Genomic DNA, 22,097 nt, shown 5'->3' with positions numbered 1-22,097 from the left:
ACACAGCTGCCTTCTGGGCTGCATGAGGGCACTGCTGGCTCATGGGGAGCCGTTCAGCAACCACACCCCCAAGTCTTTTTCTTCATAATCATGGAATGGTTTAGGTTGGAAAGGACCCTAAAGATCATCTAGTTCCAGCCCACTGCCATGGGCAGGGATACCTCCTTCCAGACCAGCTTGCTCAGGCTCCCAAAGGCATCAACCTACCTTTGAACACTTTCAGGCCTGGAGCCTCCACACTTCTCTGGGCAACCTGGTTCAGTGTTTCACCACCCCCATGCTCATCACAGCTCCCCATCCTCCTAAAACCAGGGTTACATTTCTTGCTCTACTGCAGACTGCCTTTGACACCTCTACATTTCAACCCCTAGCTGTGAAGCTTCCTCCTGGCTCAGGCAACTTCCAGGTGGGCATCTACCAAAGACCCAGCACCACGGGCCCTGCAAACACATGAAAACCCAGTTATTGCCACATGAGAGTTTTCATCCCAATTTCATAACCCTGTAAGGAGAGCCTGTAGGTTGGGTATTTTTGGTGGTTTGTTTTTTGGTGTGTGGAAGTTTTTTTTGCCCCCCCCCCCCCCCTCTTTTTTTTGTGGGTTGTTTTTGTTTTGTTTGGTTTTTTTTCCCCTTTCAAAATAAGCCAAGATTTCTCTGGAATAAATAAAGGCAAAAAGTACTCATGTAATGGCTTGTGCAGCTCCAACACCAGGGATAATTGCAAAACATGATCCTTGCTTCACCAGCATTTGTTTTACTGTACATTTTGCAACTGTGACCACAGACAAATTGGTGCCTGCTGTCTACATTAAGTTTTGATCTATCTATTTGCTCTATTAATTTTCTTCAACCCCCCACCCTTCTTTTTCTGTTTGTAAACTTCTGCACTTAAATTAAGGGCAAGGAACCTGGGGAAGGGGCTTTTGAGGAGCAGCTAAGCGAACTGGGGTTGTTTAGTCTGGAGAAAAGGAGGCTGAGGGGAGACCTCAGTGCTCTCTCTATAACTCCCTGAAAGGAGATTGTGGTGAGGTGGGGGTTGGCCTCTTCTCCCTGGTTAACAAGTGACAGGACAAGAGGAAATGGCCTCAAGTTGCACCAGGGGAGGCTTAGGTTGGATATTTGGAAAAATTTCTTTCCTGCAAGAGTGGTCAGGGATTGGAACAGGCTGCCCAGGGAGGTGGTGAATCACCATCCCTGGAGGTGTTCAAATAACCTATAGTGGCACTTAGGGACATGGTGGTTTCAAGTCAACAGCTAGACTTGATGATCTTGGGGGCCTTTTCCAACCAAAACAATTCTATGACTTGCATGTCCAGGAGATGTTAACTACTTCACAGCTTGTAGATATTTGAGGCTCTGAGAAGCTTTGGGGCATTCTTCCATTTCAACTTTTCTCACCAAGCTATGTTATGACTAAAAATCTGTGACTTCAATTAATTCTTCTTCGTTATTATTCAGCAGAATTTAAACTTCAATTCCTTTGCACTCCCCAAACTACTAACATGCTTCAATAACTAACTTTAGGGATACGTCCTTGCCAGAAATTCAAGTGCAGAGCTTCTGAGTGTTGTCAGATTAAGCTCAACCTTAAATTAAAAAGCTGTTTCACAATGTCAAAAAGAATGTGCTGTATAATAATCTGCCTTCTGATGGTAATTTTGTATAATTAATGCCACCTTTTCGTGCAATCTTTTGTGTTGTTAAGCTTATTCTCTACTCCCACATGGAAAAATGAGATCATTCAGCATGTGGAGGCATTTACAGAACACAGCTCACTACTACCCACTGAATCAATAAAGTACTCCAGGGGAAAGTTATTTTACTATGCCAAATAATTTTTCCCCCCCTGTTAAGCACTACTAGCATTTTCATTCAAAAGAGAGCAAAAGGGATAATGGGAGTTGGTGTTAAGAGATCACTACCCTTCACATGAGCTACTCCAACTCCACCTCCAAGACATGCTTGTCACACCACCTGGTGAGATGCAAGGGATAAGGCTCACACCCTAAAACTGCCAGCTATGTCATCATACCCACTCTCCAGCCAGCTACTCCTCACTAAATCCATCAGTGGAAGACAATCCACACCAAGGGACAAACACAAATCTATCCAAATCCAGGAAAAACCCCTTAAACCATGCAGGACAGCTTCACCTACAGTACTCAGCATGAGCCCCAGGCAGCTCAGAAGTAGGACAGAAAACCTGATGTTGTCCTCTAGTCCTGTTGATTGCCACCAAGGAGAAGAGGCTGGCCCCCTCTTGGCTCCAGCTTTCTTTTAGGGAGTTATAGAGAGCCAGAAGGTCTCCCCTCAGCCTCCTTCTTCAGACTGAACAACCCCAGCTCCCCTCAGCTGCTCCTTGTAGGACACGTGAAATAGTTTGAGAACAGACACAAAGCAACTTTACAGAAAGGAACAGCACATTTCCTGTTGAGATGATTCCTACTTCAAGAATGTTCCTCCTGGTATTTGTTTCCTCCTGTACTGTCCTGTTTGCATATCCTCCTCTGGGACTATGGGACTTGACACCCAGCTATGACTTGGGCAGAGACAGAGGGTGGGATTCCCAACACCATGTTTGGAAGGAGATAAGAAGCAAGCACAGGAAACTGCTTTTATTCTGGAGAGAATGTGGTTTATCTGAATGTCTCATTAACATGGTGGCTGGAAGCCTAGGAGAGACCTGTCCAAAGGTAGCAAATCCCCATAATTATTGTTCCATAGGGCCAGCAGCCCACAGGTTTTATAAGCAAAAACCAGGATGGACATTTCACACAACTTTTCCCACACAAAGGCACATACAGAGAACAATACAGCCTACAAAGGGCTCAGAGGATGCATCTTGGGCAGTTCAGATCCACCACAGCGTGCCAAGATGCCAACATTTTCTCCCCTGCCCTTTGAAATGCAGCACTGCTACGTGCCACCACTGCTCTGTTAGCAGAACAGGAGTTACTCTGTTACTTCAAGGAGGACAGCATCCAGGTGGCATGGAGAAGAAAGCCAAGGGAGGCTTTCATCAGCTAAAAAAAGTATTTAAGTGATTACATTTTACACAGTTCCTTTTTGTTCTTCCAAGCAACTCCAAGCACAGTGACACTGCCCAAGCAGCAAAGCTATTCTGCTTCCATGGTGGACCTGGCTAAATGCAAAATAAAAGCAGTTGGAGCGCGATCAATTTATTTTTTAATCACTTGCCAAGTGTGACACCAGCCCTGTGCACAGGAAGCATCTGGACACACTGGAAAGAATTTCCTGACTCTCTGAGAGCCACAAGCTTAGCTAACAGCTTCTTTCCAGCAGCTACAGAAGAGCAAAGGGCTCCTGTGCAGCTTCCCTTAGAAGAAAAAGGGAAAAACAGACCATCAGTCCTCTACCTAAAACTAACAAACAAGCCCCAAAAGAAAGGCAAATGCATTCAGAGCTTTTCTTTTTGGCTAGGTTTGTAAACATGGACTTCCAAGACACCAAGATTTAGCCTCAACTGCTCAGCTGTGAGAAAAGAGGCTTGGAAAGCAAATAGTTCGTAGAATGCTGAAGGAGTGATATACTCCATTTATCTGCCAAAATAGAACTCCTGAAAAGGTTATTGAGCAAGAACAAACAAAAGACCAGGTAAGGGAAACCCAGCATGTTATTAGCTCCAGGGGAAGGAAAAAAAAAAGAGAGCAATGAGCTTTCCCCACAAAGCAAAGTCCCTCTGTCTGCATTTCTCTTAAATGGCACTAACTTTGAAGCACAAATCCACATCAAGCAGATAACAAAAACCCTCAGTTTTCTCCTGACCACCAAAGATGGGGTTTGGTTTGGTTTGTTTTTCTTCCCTTACAGCCAAAATTTCATTTGTTTTTTCAGAAGGTCATAGAATGGTTTGGGTTGGAAGGGAGCTCCAAAGGTCATCTAGTCCGACCCCCCTGCACTCAGCAGGGACATCCTCCACTAGAGCAGCTTGCTCAGAGCTTCATCAAGCCTGACCTTGTATATCTCCAGGCATGGGACTTCAGCTTCCTCCCTAGGCAACCTGCTGAAATGTTCCACTACCCTCATGGTGCAGAACTTGTTCCTCACACCCAATCTGAATCTGCTCTGCTCTCATTTCAAACCATGTCCCCTTGTCCTGTCCCTGCAGGCCCTTGCAAAGGGTCCTCTGCAGCCTTCTTGCAGGCCCCTTCAGGTACCAGCAGGCTGCTGTTAGTTCTGCCTGGAGCCTTCTCTTCTCCAGGCTAAACAACCCCAGCTCCCTTAATCCTTCCAAAGTAACTTTAAAAAGAAGAAACAGCAAATAGCACTTGTTAGGGAAGTGACACTGAGAGCCATCTGAATCCTCTTAGGAGAGCAAAAAAAATGCAAGAAGAAAGAGGTGAGAGGCTCGTTGGGAGAACATGAGGAGACAAAGGTGAGGAATACAGCTGGTGAAGGTTTAGAAAACAAATATGGGTAGTGATGACCTGACCTGAAGAAGGCTGGAAGAGAATAAAATGAAAAGCTGCCTCTCCTGGGCTGGGGGAGGATCCTGAAAAGCTGAAATATCATAGCATTGTACAAATTGTTCAGTTGAAAAAGACCTCTAAGATTATCAAGCCCAAGACCACCACAGCCACTAAACTATGTCCCAAAGTGCCACAGCCACATGTCTTGAACTCCTCCTCAAAAGGTGACTCCACCACCTCCATGGGCAGCCTGTTTCAATGCTTGACTTTGCGGCTCTGGCTTTTTTTAATTACTTGAGCTTTTCAATTCTGGCAAAACTGAGCTTGGAGCAAACTTTTTCCAGCTAGAAGCAGCTGCCCAGAGGATATTCTTTCCACACATGAGCCCTGGCTCTGCCATGCTCCACCTGAACCCCTAGCAGCTCTGCAATAGTGTGTGGGGAGAGCCTTGACAGGGTATCCCTGTGAGCCTAGCCTCTCAGAGGGCTCATGACATTGTTCTGAGGTGAGTAAGAACACTCGGTCATAGTCCTGCTGCTGCAAAACTCCCTATGGCTCAGCAGATAGGGGCAATGTTACAGCTTCTTTCAGAGCTCTTTGGAGGCACATGTCACCCTCCCCAACTACACAGTGATACCCACGCTCTCCAGCTGAAGCTTCAGGGCTGCACCTTGCATCTCAGTGAAGCACTGAACTCCATCCAGAGGAGCACAAACCACCCCTGAGTGGTGTCTGCCACAGCCAACAACTGTACTCACCTCTCAAGCACTTGATGTAACCATCATCCTATACCACATCTTGGCCCAGGGGGGTATTGATGTCATGAGATGAAGTCCAGACTTGTGGCGTAAAACTACAACTCCTTGCTGCGACTAAGGTGTTGTGACCACCTACGTGCTGCTTTAGCCATGCCAGTCTTTGACTCCAGCACACAAAGCAGTGATAGATGTGCTCTTCAGAGGGGTATCAGTGAGCTAGGAGGGGCCACAGACTATAAGAAGCTGTGAGATGGTACATCCACCAGCTGAGTGAGGACAAGAAACAGCATTATTCTCACTAAAGTAATTGTGGATGGTTTCACCATCTACAGAAGTATGTAACAGCCTCTGGATTCCTATTAAACTTTGCTCCCTGTGATTTCTGCAGAATGAGTTTCACAGGGTATACATAATGAAAAAAAGGAAAAAGAAAAAAAGAACTCCTTTCAGCAGGCTTATTACTCACTTATCTCCCACTCTGCCAGGAGACCCCATTTCTTCAATAATAAAGTCAGGGTGCGCATAGCAGTCTCGTTCATTTCCGCTGACGGACATAATAGGAAGCAGAAGAAATGCTCCCTGAAGTCACCTTCAGAGAACTCAAATAGCTGCCCCTGAGACAGGCATTCAAGGAAATATTACATTAATTCCACCTTTTGTTCCCATGTTCAGCTGGACAAGTGAAGCCAGTTTGTAAATGCTTGATGGTGAGGGCACATCTTGGGGACTGGGTTCCGTTTTGGGGCCCTCACCCCGAGAAAGACATTGAGGTACTGGAGCAAGTCCAGAGAAGGGCAACAAAGCTGGTGAAGGGTCTGGAGAATAGGGCTGTGAGGAGCAGCTGAGGGAACAGATTGTTTAGCCTGGAGAATAGGAGGCTGGGGGAACGTTGTGTGAAGCCCAAGACATGAAACAAATTAGGCACAGCAAATATGCCATGAGAGAAGTGAGCACCAAGAGCTCAAGTGCATGTAGACAGCTGAGCGTTGCTCCTAGTAACACACGTGTGACTTCTGCCAGGAAAGAGGTATTTCCAGTTTCTCTCTCAGTACTGTTTTGACACAACCTGCAATTACCAGGAATTCCTAATCTGCCCCTAAGGTAGACACATACCTGAAGTGGAGCAGGTGCTGCTGTGTCCTGCATCATAAGCCACAAGCATGAGGATTAGTCTTATCTCAAGTACGAAAGCAGAATCCCAGAGACAAATCCAATCCCCCTCTCAACACCACGTTTAACAGAAGATTATCTCTTCCTCAAAGACTTGCTGTCTTTCAGTAAGTCAGTTCTCTGATGAGTGTGAATAAGCTATTCCCAGTGTTGTTGCTGCACTTCCTAACCAGCCATGAAGAATGAAGCGTGCCTATTCCCAGGTCATCTGAAGTCATAAAAACCCCAAACATTGACTCAAATGCTCATGTTCTTGCTGATCAGAAATACCTGATGATCCTTGGAATGCAGCAAACAATCTATCTCTTCCTTATAAATTTTAATTGCATTTCATCCTGCATGTGCAAGATGATAGACAGTACTTGAACTATCAGCATTTCACAAGAATAGAGAGTTAAAAAAAGTCTCACCCACACAGAACTTGCATTCACACATCCCAGAATCTGTTTTCCTGGCATTTCAATCCAATCCACCAAATTAAGGTCAAATAAGCACTTGAAATTTCTCAGCCTTACCTGCTGATGGTCTTCAAACCACTGCCATCCATCACTAACTCTGTCATCAATTTGATTCAAATAAAGCAGTGACTAACTTGTGGTTTTTTTAGGGGTTATTTCTTGACTGCAAACCAGGTACATCTCATAGCTGGTCAACATTTCAGAGTGCTGATTTATGGGCTCATTGGTACCCAAAAACGTAGCTCAACAGCTTATCTCTCAAACTTAGCACAACTATTAACAATTAATTACTGCTGCACTCCTTTGTGAGAGAGATGAATCCATTAATTCAGCTGTCTGTACTTAAATCTACTAAATCAGGCACAACCATTGCACTTGGTCCACGCCTGCCATACAAAAGTGGTTTGGAACACAATTCTCTTCTGCCAAATACAAATGGATCTGGGCAGACTGGATCAGTGGGCCCAGGTCAGTTCTATGAGGTTTAACAAAACCAAGTGCTAGGTCCTGCACTTGGGTGACAACCACCTCTGCAATGCTACAGGCCTGGGGCAGAGCAGCTGGAAACTTGCCAGCAGAAAAAAAACCTGGGGGTGTTGGTTGACAGCAGCTGAAGATGAGCCAGTGTGCACCCAGGTGGCCAAGAAGGCCAATGGCATGCTGGTCTGGAACAGGAATATTGGGGCCAGCAGGACCAGGGCAGGGATCACTCAGCATTGCTGATGATATACCTCAAGTACTGTGTTCAATTTTAGGACCCTTACTAAAGGTGCTGGAGTGTGTTCAGAGGACAACAAAGCTGGTGAAGGGTCTGGAGAGCTACAGGGCTGGTGAGGAGCAGCTGAGGGTACTGGGGTTGTTTAGCCTGGAGAAGAGGAGGCTGATGGGAGGCTTTAGTTATCTCTAAAACTCCCTGAAAAGAGGTTGGAGGGTTGGTCTCTTCTGTCCTGCACCAGGTGATAGGAGGAAAGGAAATGGCCTAACATACTGCCAGGGGAAGTTTAGGTTGGAGATTAGGAAGAATTTCTTCACTGCAAGAGTGGTCAGGCATTGGAACAGGCTGCCCAGGTAGGTGGTAGAGTCACCATCCCTGGATGGTGGCCATGGCCCTTTGGGACATGGTTTAATGGCCATGCTGGTGTTGGGTAGATGGTTGAATTCAATCTTCGAGATCTTTTCCAACCACAACAATTCTATGAGTCTATGACCTCTTTTAGCTTCTATCCAGAGGTACACCTAAAAAAGTTTCAGTTACTCTAAGAGGCCACAAAAACCTGTTTCACCTAAACTACAAATTCACTGTTCCTCCCAGGCCCTTTTGTTGCTCATCCCATGCAATAAGGCTTAGCATCACAGAAAGAGAAAACAGGAAAGAGAAGGAACCCCACACACTCCCTCCAAGGGACTCCACTACCAAAGGTTTCATCTGACCAGGTAAATGGATGATGAAAACAACAAAACTAACCTCACAGGGCAGTCCAGATCCATATTCCCACAACCAACACACAGACACTTGCAATAAACAGCCTTTCTTCAGGGAAGCTATTGCATCATTTCCCTATTGCAACGCAATCAATCATCTGAAACATTCATTTTGTTTTATCAGATGCTTATCTGTCTCAAGTGACAAGAACATACTGCTTATTACTTTCCCCAGCCTCATCTCCAGCACGTATGCCAGCAGCTTGAGAAGCAGACAGTGTAAAACCAGACTTTCCCACCCATGTACAAGCCTTACCACAGGGGTTCCTGATTTTCCTGATATATTTAAGAACATATATTCTCCAAGTGCACTGATAACTGTTGGATATTAAGGCTACAATTTGGACATGGCTGTCATCATTCTTCCACACTAATGCATTCTACTACATTAGACTAGACTAGACCAGACCAGATTGGAAGAGACCCTCACGATCATCGCGTCCAACCTATCATCCAACACCACCTAATGAACTAAACCATGCAACCAAGCACCCTGTCAAGTCTCCTCCTGAACACCTCCAGTGACGGCGACTCCACCACCTCCCCAGGCAGCACATTCCAATGGGCAATCACTCTCTCTGTGTAGAACTTCCTCCTAACCTCCAGCCTAAACCTCCCCTGGTGCAGCCTGAGACTGTGCCCTCTTGTTCTGGTGCTGGTTGCCTGGGAGAGGAGACCAACCTCTGCCTGTCTACAACCTCCCTTAAGGTAGTTGTAGAGAGCAATAAGGTCACCCCTGAGCCTCCTTGTAATGGGTTGGGGCAGACCCCCTCCCCACCACGCGCAGAAATAACGACTCAGACAAACAGATTGCAAAAGTGATGAAAAGTTTAAATAGAACAGTGAGTGCGTGCAGAGAACTAGAAATACAGTAACAAGAGAAAAGAACCCAAAACAGACCCAGAGAAATCCCATCCCTACCTGAGGGTACACCCGAGACCCCCAGGGCTCCTTCTTCCCCCTCCCATTGCTAGGCTAGTCTCAGCTGGCCAGATCTGAGACTGCCCATCCCCCCGTGGCCTTGGGCCTAGCCAGGCCCAAAGCCAGGAGACATCTCCCCCATGTTACCGGCTGACGGAGGAGGAAGAAAAGAGGAAGTGCCAGACCCCGCCGCGAAACTTATAGTGGTGCAAGGGATCATGGTAGGAAATAACCTAATTTCCTGTGTCCACCCACTGGGCTGGACTTCTGGACACAGGAAACACCCCTGTAGCAGAGGGCAGCCAGCCCAAACTACGACACTCCTCTTCTCCAGGCTAAGCAGCCCCAGCTCCCTCAGTCTCTCTTCATAGGGCTTGTGTTCCAAACCCCTCACCAACTTCGTTGCCCTTCTCTGGACTCGTTCCAGCAAGTCAACCTCCTTCCTAAACTGAAGAGCCCAGAACTGGACACAGTACTCGAGGTGTGGCCTAACCAGTGCAGTGTACAGGGGCAGAATGACCTCCCTGCTCCTGCTGGCCACACTGTTCCTGATGCAGGCCAGAATGCCATTGGCCCTCTTGGCTGCCTGGGCACACTGCAGGCTCATGTTCAGCCTGTCATCGACCAGCACCCCCAGGTCCCTCTCTGCCTGGCTGCTCTCCAGCCACTCTGACCCCAGCCTGTAGCACTGCATGGGGTTGTTGTGGCCAATGTGCAGAACCCGGCACTTGGATGTGTTCAATCTCATGCCCTTGGATTCTGCCCATCTGTCCAGCCTGTCGAGGTCCCTCTGCAGAGCCTCTCCAGCAGATCAACTCCTGCCCCCAGCAAATTTACTGATGATGGACTCAATGCCCTCATCCAGATCATCAATACAGATGTTAAATATTCCTGCAGGACTGCCAGTGAAAACACAAAGAAAATACCCAGAGGGGGCACTGTTATTACTCACAGTGATGCTGTGTGAAGGACAGCAGACACTTCCCTCTTAGAAATCTTTTGGCTGGACTCAATAATCTTAGAGCTCTTTTCTAAGGTCTTTCACATCAAGTCAAAATGCAAGGTCCTGCATCTGGGTCGAGCCAATCCCAGGCATAAATCCAGGCTGGGTGCAGAGGGGGATGAAAGCAGCTATGAAGAAAGAGACTTGGGGGTGCTAATTGATGAGAGGCTCCCCATGAGCCAGAAGTGCCCTCCTGCAGCCCAGAAGGCAGCTGTGTGCTGGCCTGCATCCAGAGGAGTGTGGCCAGCAGGGCAAGGGAGGGGATTCGGCCCCTTGACTCTGCTCTGCTGAGACCCCACCTCCAATACTGCCTACAGTTCTGGTGTCCCCAGCACGAGAAGGAATCAGATGCTGGAGCAAGTCCAGAGGAGGCCACAAAGATGATCCAAGGGCTGGAGCACCTCTGCTATGAGGACAGGCTGAGAGAGCTGGGGTTGTTCAGTCTGGAGAAGAGGAGGCTCCAGGGGGCCCTCAGAGCTGCCTTCCAGTACCTGAAGGGATCCTACAGGATGGACACAGAGGAACTTTTCCTGAGAGAGAGACAGGACAAGGGGGAATGGTTTGAAGCTAAGGGAGAGAAGGATTAGACTGGATCTGAGGAAGAAGTTCTTCAGTATGAGGGTGGTGATACTCTGGAATAGTTGCCCAGGGAGGTTGTGGCTGCCTCCTCCCTAGGGGGTGTTAAAGGCCAGGCTGGATGAGACCTTGAGCAGCCAAGTCTAATTGAGAGGTGTCCCTTCCCATTCAAGCCATTCTATAATTCCACCTGAAACAATTCTATGATTGCCTTTCTCCCCCCTCCTCGCCCTGAGCCACGGGAGGAGCATTTCTGTGCTTCTGCATAAGCGATAAAAACAGCTTTTACTCCTCGGTGCCAGCACAGGCGGGCACACACAGAACGTCTTGAGCCTGGGTCTTTGGCAACACATCCTGAAATTTAGCAACAGCCAAGGCTTTGATTTATAAACCATAAGATCACAAATGACCACACAGATCTTTTCCTTGCAGCTTTTGCTCACTAATCTAATCTGCACATAAAACACTCCAGAGAATACATCTTACCCACTTCCCTTACTAAGAGACAATGGGCCAGCTACCAAGACTCTTCAAAACGTTTCTGCTATCTATTCTTGATATTTTCTGCCCTAAATTTTGGGGTTGCGAATACCTCAACAGTTCAGAAAGTTTATATTTTCCTCCTTAAATTATAAAGTAAATGAAGTGCAGTAAACTTAAATAAAAAATAATAAGTATGTGGAGACTTGAGGCTCAGCTGAGTGATTCTGGAAACCACATTTTGCACAGAGCAAAGTTTTTGTATAGGAGGTGTGTTTATGTTCATTTTTTCAACACTTCTTTTACTAGTAGGGAGAATTTCCTAATGGAACAGAACAACACACCTTTTCCCCAAGGAAAACTAGCAGATGCAGCACTTCTGAGTTGTGTGAAATACACCAGAGAGAAGAAATGGTTCCAAGAGAAGAATCTTTCTCTGGTAGAAGTCTGACCAGACAGTGGAGAAATGAGATGAACTGATCACCTTAAGGATTCTCCACCTATGGGTGTATGGCTGGGCTTTGCCCAGTGTTTACACAACTTGGTGATCTTTTGGAGGTCTTCTCCAACCTTCATGAGCCTGTTATTCTGTGATTCTATCCTCTGCCTGAATAAGAGCTGTTTAAAGCTCTCCAAGTCCAAAACTCTGACCAGCTACTGCAAGGCAGTAAGGGTAGTAAGAAATCAAAATAATCTGAAAGAAGAGCTCAGTGCTCCCATGGAGATGAAACTCCCTCAGAAACAGGAAGGAAAAAACTTCTGTACTGTGAGGCTGCCAGGGCACTGGAGCAGGCTGCCTGGAGAGGTTGTGGAGTCTCCTTCTCTGAAGACTTTCAAGTCCCATCTGTATGTGCTCCTGTGTGATCTGCGCTACATTATACAGCCCTGCTCTGGCAGAAGGGTTGGACCCAAAGATCTCCAGAGGCCCTTCCAACTCTTAACATCCTGTGATCTACAGAGATCCCTTCCAACTGCTACCATTCTATGATTCTATAACTAGCATCCTGAACTGTTCACTAAAATCATGAACAACTGTGAAAAAAATAACAACACACACACAAAAAAACCCAACCCACACTGACAGATTTGTAACCTACAGCTGCATATGGTGGGGATGGATGGAGCCTTTGCAGTAGGAACAGCGCCCCAAATCAGTTCTCCAAACAGACAAAGTTTCCAGTGATAAGGGACAGACGTAGGGCATGTTCATCTCAAAGCCTGCCTCCCATTAAGCAGCTCATTGTTCATAAAGGGAATGGTGTTTACACAGGAAAAAGTCCAGTTGCAACAAATCTCAGTTCCAACAGATGTTTCCTTCTATCTAAGCAAAACAAGTTTTGTGACCTCTTTCTGCCCAATCAGAAAGCATCAAAATTAATTTCAGGGGGCCGGGGGTGGGGGCAGGGAGGGAAGGCAGCACTCAACAGAATGACCTTGGAAAACAAACTCAGAAAAACTGACACTTCCAAACTGCAGCTGCTGCTAAAATGAATTAATCTGAACGGCTCAGATTTCTTTAAAGAGGATGCTTTGTGACTGTGATCAGGGCTTGAAAGGATATAACATGGTAACTGATTGTGGTTTGTGCTGGAAAGAGAAAGCAGGGCAGGCTGTTACTCATGCGGCTCTGTGCTGCAATTGCCTCCTCAAATCACTTGAACCTCTCTTCTCCAGATCTCCCCATGCCTCCAAAAATCCTGGCTGCTCTTGACTTCCTCAAGCGTCTGAAGACCTCTCATCCTCTTCACACACTAGTTCAATAGAAGTAGTTGCTGAGCAGAGTGGAATTTGGAATTACCACTAGTGGTACATGCTAACCATACCATGAGCATAAGCACTTTGTTGAAGTGCAGAAGATGAAGAATTTGAGGCTTTACCAAAGCCCTGCTGTTTAAACTGTGCTGTCACACACCCAAGTGCTTCACTTAAACATTACAAGAGAGCTCCGGGACTGCCAGTACTTACCTGATGGTGTTACACCACTACAGGGCAAAGCTGGATCATAGAATGGTAGGGGTTGGAAGGGACCTCTAGAGATATCCAACCCCCTGGCCAAAGCAGGTTCACTTAGAGCAGGTTGCAATCACCTGGAACAGCCCACACAGGAACCCATCCAGGAGAGTATTGAAAGTCTCTAGAGAAAGGAGACTCCACAACAGTCTTGCAACCTTCTGTTGCACACCTGAATGTTGCATAGGCAGCACCTTTCAGGGAGCAGGTGCATTTTCTGAACCAAACAATACCTTCCTCCACAAGATGAGCTTTAACCTGGTTTTCATAGCTTTTATAAAATGCAGCTGCAGAGGCCAAACAGATTAGGTTAGCAGCTAGATACAAGTGTCAAAGCCAAAGCTACAATAGTCCTAATCATGCATATGACAAATGTGGTCATGCATGCAACCTTCTGTGCCCATCCTGGCCCCTGCAAGAAGTTATTTTGGAATCCTCTCTCGAGGGAAGCAGTGGATTCCCCTACACTGGACAGTTTTAAGACTCAGCTTGACAGGATGCTGGGCCAGCTCATTTTAACTACATTATTACCTAGAAAGGTTGGACCACATGATCCTTGGTGTCCCTTCCAACATGCCTTACTGTGACTCCTCACTAGATTCTTCAGTAGTTATGCCACATCTCAGTTATTCTGTGAGCATTATTCAAAGTTCCCACCTCCACAACATTTTATGTGCAGCACTTAGGTTCCTGACCCCAGCTGAGTGTAACAAGGTGGGGCTGTAATCTGGCAGCAATGCAATTCACCATTATTACAACCAACATCAGTACCAGCAGTGTGAAGGAGACCCTGCTGAGCCACATTTCAAAACTGCCTATCAAATAATAACAACAGAAGCTACAGGTGTTTTTCTCCCTCCCCTAGTAATCCTGTTTGTCCTTTATATAGAGTTTAACTATAATCTCAAACTGTCAGCATGTTTGTAAAGAAATATCAGCTCAGATCTAATTGGATTTGCCAGACAATCACAACTAAATGGTTCTGCAAGCTCAAACACCTGAACAGCTAGAGGGAAAAACAACCTCCCATGCTGGAATACGTACGAATATGAAAGTTCATTTTGAGGGGAAAAAATGTCCTCTAGAAGTGGTGAAAAGGTATCATTTGTTTCCACAGTTCAAAATATGTCCCTTAGAAACACAATGATGTAGTCTGGCATAGCTAAGGTTAGGTTATCTGTATGGAGCAGTCACACAACACCACCATGGCCATTAAGCCATGTCTCAAAGGGCCATGTCCACAGCTTTCTTGAACACCTCCAGGGATCGTGACTCCACAACCCCCCGCCCTTGGGCAGGCTGTTCCAATGCCCGACCACTCTTGCAGGAAAGAAATTCTTCCTAGTCTCCAATCCCTGACACAATTTTAGGCCATTTCCTCTCCCTCTATCACCTGATACTAGGGAGAAGAGCCCAACCCCCACCTCACTCCAACCTCCTTTCAGAGAGCTGTAGAGAGCAATGAGGTCTCCCCCCAGCCTCCTCTTCTCCAGACTAAACAACCCCAGTTCCCTCAACTGCTCCTCAACAGAGCTGTTCTCCAGACCCTTCATCACCTTTGTTTCATGTACACATGAAACTTGCTCTGTCCTTGCAGTGTGCATCATCAGCTTCTTGTTCTACACATGCTCAATGCCTTCAAAGTGTGGTTCCTCTCATGAAGGCTGAATTATTCCCTACCTGTCTGGATCTAGAAATAAAAAGCCATGATACAGAATGTATGTTGAAAATGGATCATCTCATCAGCTTAAAAATAATAGTGACACAGGTTTTTAACACATATTTAGGAGAATATCAGCTTGAGCACTCAGCAAGATTATTTTTTGTGTTTCATAGATTCATGGAATGGTTTAGGTTGGAAGGGACCTTCAAGACTATCTAGTTCCAACCCCCATGCCATTGGCATTGGCAGGGACACCTTCCACTAGACCAGCTTGCTCAAGGCTGGTTGCACAGCTGGTAACAAGCACATCTGTGACTGAGGCATGTAAATAAAACTTTGCATTAAAATCCAAACATAATTGGAACTGGAGCAGAAGCATTTTGAGATAATATCACGAGTTTACCACCATCAATACACAGGAGTTAGACACTCTCCTACCTTTTGGCTTATCCACGCCAAGGAATCCAGCTTGACCCAGGGTTTTAAATACTTTATGAGCTGGGAATTGTCCTTCCTCCTCCCACTTGTCCACAAAGGGGTTAATCTCCTTGTCAATGATCTAGGTTTGAAAAAAAAAGTTGAGAAGTTCTTGCCACAGAGGGAGAAATTTTGAGAACACATTAGTGCTCGTACTTCCTGCTGGATGTGCTTGTTCTTTGCACAGCCTCCCTCCCTCCCCCCAACTATTACAACAGATGTAAAGAGGCAAATATAAATCAGTCTTTTAGCAATTACAGATCTGCAATAGGAAGTCATTAGGGGTGGTGTAAGTCTCTCCAGGACCTATGTAAGTGGTAGTTCCCCCTCATCATTTGTTACCTCTCTGGGTACAGCTTCTAGAAAGTGACAGGAAGGGAATCCTGGATTGTCCTGAGAGGGACCTTGCCAAAGAAGGCTGATGATCTGTTCATCATGACCCTACACAGCAGGATAGGCAAGCAGGAGAGACCTCATTTCCCCTCCCTTTGCCTGAAACACTCTCAAGGCCATCAGGACTCTTCAGGGCACTTGGTCCAGTCTGCATTTAGACTTCCTCAGAACCTGACAGAGCACGTGCTGGAAATATACATCCTTCTTCCAGTCACCATGCTGAGTCACCCTTGCTCTACCCTTGCTCTCTTTAGGCTGCTATCAGAATCATGGAATTGCTTTGGTTGGAAAAGCCCTCTAAGATCATCCAGTCCAACTGTCAAACCAACACCACCATGGCCATTAAACCATGTCTCAAAGTGCCATGTCCACGTGTTTCTTAAACACCTCCAGGGATGGTGACTCCACCACCTCCCTGGGCAGCCTGTTCCAATGCATGACCCCTTACCTACCTGACCTTTCCTTCCAGGTGTTGTAAGCACACATCTGGACTACAGTCACTAAATTCAGTAACACTTTCAGCTTTCAGAGCACAAGGGTTGGAAATCTCACCCCACAAAGTTCCAGATTTTCATGCCCATGGGAAGTCATCTCGCAGTTTTGCAGATGATCTCTAAACCTGGCAGTAACTCCTGAACACAGCTGGCTCCATGTCAAACAGCCCCACACAGCAGGGTGCAGCAGATGCTTGAGCTTCTGCTACCTCATACTTCATAGAAGGGTTTGAGTTGGAAGGGATATTCAAGATCATCCAGTTCCAACCCCCCCCCAGCCATGGGCAGGGACACCTTCCACTACACCAGGTTGCTCTAGACCCTGGCATGACATAGATGAGGGTTCAATACCTCTTAAAACGAGTCAGACTAGTGCTAATCTCTACATTCATCCACAAGACAAACCAGGAGATGGCACAGGCTGCTTCTGTCATGCCACCAAGTGAACCATGTGCCTGGGTCAACATGCATAAGGGGGCCAAATGTGGGAAAAAAAAATTCATTTCTCAAACCAAGCCTCCCCAAAACCAAGCCCCAACTCCCAACAGAAAGGTAATGTCTTAAATTTATGGCTAGGATTTCACTGCTATGCCATTTCATTAAAAACATTCATTATTTTAAAGGACTCCTCTTAGTCTTCCCTCCACACTAAACAAACAAGTCCTGTGGTGTTATTTCTTGAGCTGGAAATAGACTCCTCTCCCTCCCAAGCTGCTGTGCTCATGAGACCCTGCAGAGCCTTCTCCTGAACTATCTATTTATTGCACATTCTTTGGAGAATTTCAGTCCATATATGGTTGACTTGCTGCTTCCCAGTCAGCCACAAAAATAAGGATACTTCACTGTTGGTAACAGAAAAATCACTTTCTCACTTCTTGCACCAAATTCTGAGAAATGCATATACTGAATGTCCAACTCCTGCAGTAATCAGCATCTCTGTCTCGCTCTTGTACTGAATAACTTGGGTCTCATTATCAACAGCAACAAAATCATACAATCATTTTTGTTGGAAAAGCCCTTTAAGGTCATTGAGTCCAGCCATTCTCTAACTCCACCAAGGCTGAGGCAAAGTCACGTCCCTCAGCGTCACATCTCTGTCTCTTCAAAGCATCTCCAGGGTTGGGGATTCAGCCACCGCCTTGGGTAGCCTATTCCAGGCTTTAAGAGCCCTTTCAGGGAAGTTTCTTCTCATATCCAACCTAAACCTCTCCTGGTGTGATTTGAGACCATTTCCCCTCCTCCTCTCACCTGTTACTAGGGAGAAAGTCTCAACTTCCCTTTCAGAAAAGTATCAACCATGGAATCATCAAGGTTGGAGAACACCTCTAAGATCATCAAGTCCCATCCTCAACCCCTCACCACCATGGCCATTAAACCATGTCCTGAAGTGCTGTGTTGTCCTAGTTCAGAGCGGGACAGATTGCTCTACTGCTCCAAAAGAGGCAAAAGAATGACACTCAAATTGACTGATAGTTGTGGAAAGTTTAAATGGAAAAGCAAGTCATATACTACAAAACTGCAAAGCCTTATTGCTCTCTACAACTACCTGAAGGGAGGTTGTAGACAGGCAGAGGTTGGTCTCTTCTCCCAGGCAGCCAGAACCAGAACAAGAGGACACAGTCTCAGGCTGCGCCAGGGGAGGTTCAGGCTGGAGGTCAGGAGGAAGTTCTACACAGAGAGAGTGATTGCCCATTGGAATGGGCTGCCTGGGGAGGTGGTGGGGTCGCCATCGCTGGAGGTGTTCAGGAGGAGACTTGATAGGGTGCTTGATTGCAGTTTAATTGGTTGGGTGGTGTTGGATGATAGGTTGGACGCGATGATTTTGAAGGTCTCTTCCAACCTGGTTTATTCTATTCTATTAGCATAGCAGTGAGGATAGCAAAGTATATGAAGTTCAAGGAAATCCCCAGTCTAGTCTTAACACACAAGTTCCTTTATCCCAGATCAAAACCCCAGCACTCCCCTTCTCCCCACCTGGCATTCACCAAAAACCCCAGGGCTCTCTCTTTCCCCCCCATTGCTAGGCTGGTTTCAGGCTGGCCAGGCCTGAACTGCCCCACTCTTTTTACCCTGGCATTAAGCCTGAACAGGCCAGGATTGTGCAGGGGAAAAAAAAGTTACAGGCCAAAGAGGCCTCTGATAGTCTCCCATCCGTACCAGGCAAGAGAGAGCCTCTCTCCCACAGGAGCAGAGAAGGAAGAAAGAAAGAGACAACTCTGCAGACAGATTTATAAGGGTGCAGGATTTATGGGTAGAACTTAAGGGAGGTTTAAATCCCACCCGGGCTGTGTGCCCAGCACCATTGTGGTTCGGGAGCAGCCTTTCTGCTGGTTGTGTAAAATAAAAACAACCACCAAACTTCAAACTATGGTAGTCACTCAGACAAAGGGTAGAAAAACAGCATCTACCCAGACAGACTTGCTTCAGCAGCATGCTGGAGTCCAGGCTCCCAGCTGCAGAGAGTGCTCCAGCCTGGCACTTGGAATAGAGGGGGAAGGAGAGAACACCTGTGTCAGATGTGACCAGGTGAACTTTCTCCTCAGTCTGGTGGCAGAGCTGAAGATGAAGTGGCCGAGCTGAAAGAGAAGGTATCTAGGCTGGGGTCAATAAGGGAAAGCAAAAGGGAGTTAAGATTTGTGGGAGAAGGCTCTGCAGATCTCCCTGCTGAGGGAAGGGTCCCTGGAAACGGGGAGGGATGGATACAGGTCCCTGCCAGGGGTGGCAAGAGAAATCCATCCCCGCCCTCTCCTTCTCCTCCACTGCCCTTGCATAATAAGTATGAGGCCCTGCAGGCCAAGGGCAGAGGGGATAAGAGGGCTGAGGAGCAGCCATCGGGAGTGGAGCTTGAGGCCAAGCGGTCCCCACCAACTATAACAACCAGCTCCACAAAGAAAAGGAGAAGGGTTATAGTTGTTGGGGACTCTCTCCTGCGGGGTACTGAGGGACCCATATGTTGTCCCGACCCATCCCACAGGGAGGTCTGCTCCCTACCTGGGGCACGGGTTAGGGACATCGTAAGGAGACTCCCTAAATTAATCCACCCCACTGACTATTACCCTCTGCTGGTGATACAGGCTGGGAGTGATGAGATTGACAAGAAGGGCACCAGGGCAATTAAAAGAGAATTCAAGGCCCTTGGACAGTTGATTGATGGGGCAGGAGCTCAAGTGGTGTTCTGCTCAGTTCCCTCAGTGGCAGGGGTGTACACTGAGAGGAATGGGAGAACCCACACCATCAACAATTGGCTCAGGGGATGGTGCCAGCAGCGGAACTTTGGTTTCTTTAATCATGAGACAACTTTTACTGCACCCAACCTGCTGGGTCCTGATGGGGTGCATTTATCTAGAAGGGGTAAGAGAGTCCTGGCACTGGAGTTGGCAGGGCTCATTAGGAGGGCTTTAAACTAGGTCGGAAGGGCGTGGGTGAGGCAATCGGTCCCTCTGCAGAGGAAAGAGTAGGGCACAAATTAGGGGCAATTGAGAAGTCAGGAGCCCAGCTGAAGTGCATGAACACCAATGCACGCAGCATGGGCAATAAGCAAGAGGAGTTGGAAGTCCTGCTCCACCAGGGTGACTATGATGTAGTCGCCATCTCAGAAACTTGGTGGGATAACACCCACGATTGGAGTGCTACAATGGGGGGTTACAGGCTCTTTAGGAGAGACAGGCGAGGGAGAAGAGGTGGAGGGGTGGCTTTGTGTATTAGGGAGCCACTCTCTGCCACAGAACTTGAGGTGGAGAAAGAAGGGATTGAGAGCCTGTGGGTTAAAATCAGAGGGCAGCCTAACAAATCTGACATCCTGGTTGGAGTCTGTTACAGACCACCCAACCAGGATGAGGAGGCTGACGAATTATTCTACAAGCAATTGAAGGCTGTCTTGAGATCATCAGATCTTGTCCTTGTGGGCGACTTCAACCTCCCAGATATCTGCTGGGAACTTAATTCAGCAGAGAGGAGGCAGTCCAGAAGATTCCTGGAGCGCATGGAGGACTGCTTCCTGACACAGCTGTTAAGTGAGCCTAGCAGAGGCCAGGCTCTGCTTGACCTGCTGTTCTCCAATAGGGAAGGGCTGGTGGGAGACCTGACTGTGGGAGGCTGCCTAGGGTGCAGTGACCACGAGATAGTGAAGTTTTCAATATGCAGGGAGATAGGGAGGAGCACCAACAGAATCTTCACCTTGGACTTCTGGAGGGCAAACTTCAGCCTGTTTAAGAAACTTATTTATAAAGTTCCCTGGGTAACAGCCCTCATGAACCAAGGGGTCCAAGAGGGTTGGACCTACTCTTGAAGGCACAGGAACTGGCGGTTCCCACGTGCCGAAAGGCAAGCCGGCGGGGAAGGCGACCGGCCTGGATGAGCAAGCAGCTCCTGGAGGATTTAAGGGGGAAGAAGAGGCTGTATCACCTTTGGAAGGGGGGGAAGGCTTCTTGAGGTATATTCAAGGAAGTTGTTAGATTATGTAGGAATAAAATTAGGGAGGCAAAGGCCCAGCTGGAACTGAAGCTGAACACCTCTGTGAAAGATAATAAAAAGCATTTTTATAAATATATTAACAATAAGAAGGAGGGCAGGAAGAACCTGAACTCCCTAGTGGACCTGGAGGGAAACATGGTGACCGAAGACGAGGAAAAGGCTGAGGTCCTGAACACCTTCTTTGCCTCAGTTTTTAACAGCAAGGCAGGAGTTCAGGACGAGTGGCCTCCTGAGATGGGTGATGGGGTCAGGGAGCAGTGTAGTGCCCTGGAAATCCATGAGGAATTAGTTTGGGACCTGCTGAGCCACTTGGACACTCACAAGTCCATGGGACCGGATGGATCCATCCTAGGGTGCTGAGAGAGCTGGCAGATGAGCTGGCCAAGCCTATCTCCATCATTTTCCTCCAGTCCTGGCTCACCGGTGAGGTCCCAGATGACTGGAAACTGGCCAGTGTGGTCCCCATCCAGAAGAAGGGTCGGATGGAGGAACCTGCAAACTACAGGCCGGTCAGCCTGACCTCAGTGTCAGGGAAAGTGATGGAGCAGATTATTCTGGGGGCAATAACTGCGCACCTGAAGGATGGCCAAGGGCTCAGGTTCAGCCAACATGGATTTAGGAAGGGCAGGTCCTGCCTCTCCAACCTGATCTCCTTCTATGATCAGGTGACCTGTCTGGTGGACGTGGGGAGGCCTGTGGATGTGGTCTACCTGGACTTCAGCAGGGCCTTTGATACTGTCCCCCACAGCAAACTGCTATCTAAGCTGTCAGCTCGTGGATTGGACCACTACACTCTGTGCTGGGTTAGGAACTGGCTGGAGGGCCGAGCCCAGAGAGTGGTGGTGAATGGTGCCACAACCAGCTGGCGGCCAGTCACCAGTGGTGTCCCCCAGGGATCAGTGCTGGGCCCTGTCCTCTTCAACATCTTCATTGATGATCTGGATGAGGGGGTTGAGTCAGTCATCAGCAAGTTTGCAGATGACACCAAGTTAGGAGCAGATGTTGGTCAGTTAGAGGGTGGAAAGGCTCTGCAGAGGGACCTCGACCGACTGGACAGATGGGCAGAGTCCAATGGGATGGCATTCAACAAGTCCAAGTGCCGAGTGCTGCACTTTGGCTACGGCAACCCCATGCAGTGCTACAGGCTGGGGTCAGAGTGGCTGGAGAGCTGCCAAACAGAGAGGGACCTGGGGGTGCTGATCGACAGCTGCCTAAACATGAGCCAGCACTGTGCCCAGCGGGCCAAGAGGGCCAACGGCATCCTGGCCTGCATTAGGAATAGTGTGGCCAGCAGGAGCAAGGAGGTCATT

At 47.6% G+C, this 22,097-nt stretch overlaps 1 protein-coding gene across 1 annotated transcript in view; it reads right to left on the bottom strand.

Moving 5' to 3' along the window:
* LOC137450463 (probable acyl-CoA dehydrogenase 6) overlaps positions 1-22,097 on the bottom strand; it is a 78,877-nt gene that overhangs the window by 42,755 nt on the left and 14,025 nt on the right. The window contains exon 2 of the mRNA XM_068157026.1: positions 15,389-15,509. Within this exon, the coding sequence (XP_068013127.1) occupies positions 15,389-15,509 (121 nt within the window). The remainder of the gene's footprint in view (positions 1-15,388; positions 15,510-22,097) is intronic.

The sequence above is a fragment of the Melanerpes formicivorus genome, unplaced genomic scaffold (assembly GCF_026170545.1).
Source record: "Melanerpes formicivorus ecotype bairdi unplaced genomic scaffold, bMelFor1.0.p_v2 SCAF_35, whole genome shotgun sequence".
In the NCBI taxonomy this organism is placed as follows: Eukaryota; Metazoa; Chordata; class Aves; order Piciformes; family Picidae; genus Melanerpes; species Melanerpes formicivorus.
Note: the sequence above shows the minus strand (reverse complement) of the source record. Positions and strands in the feature narration are given on the sequence as shown.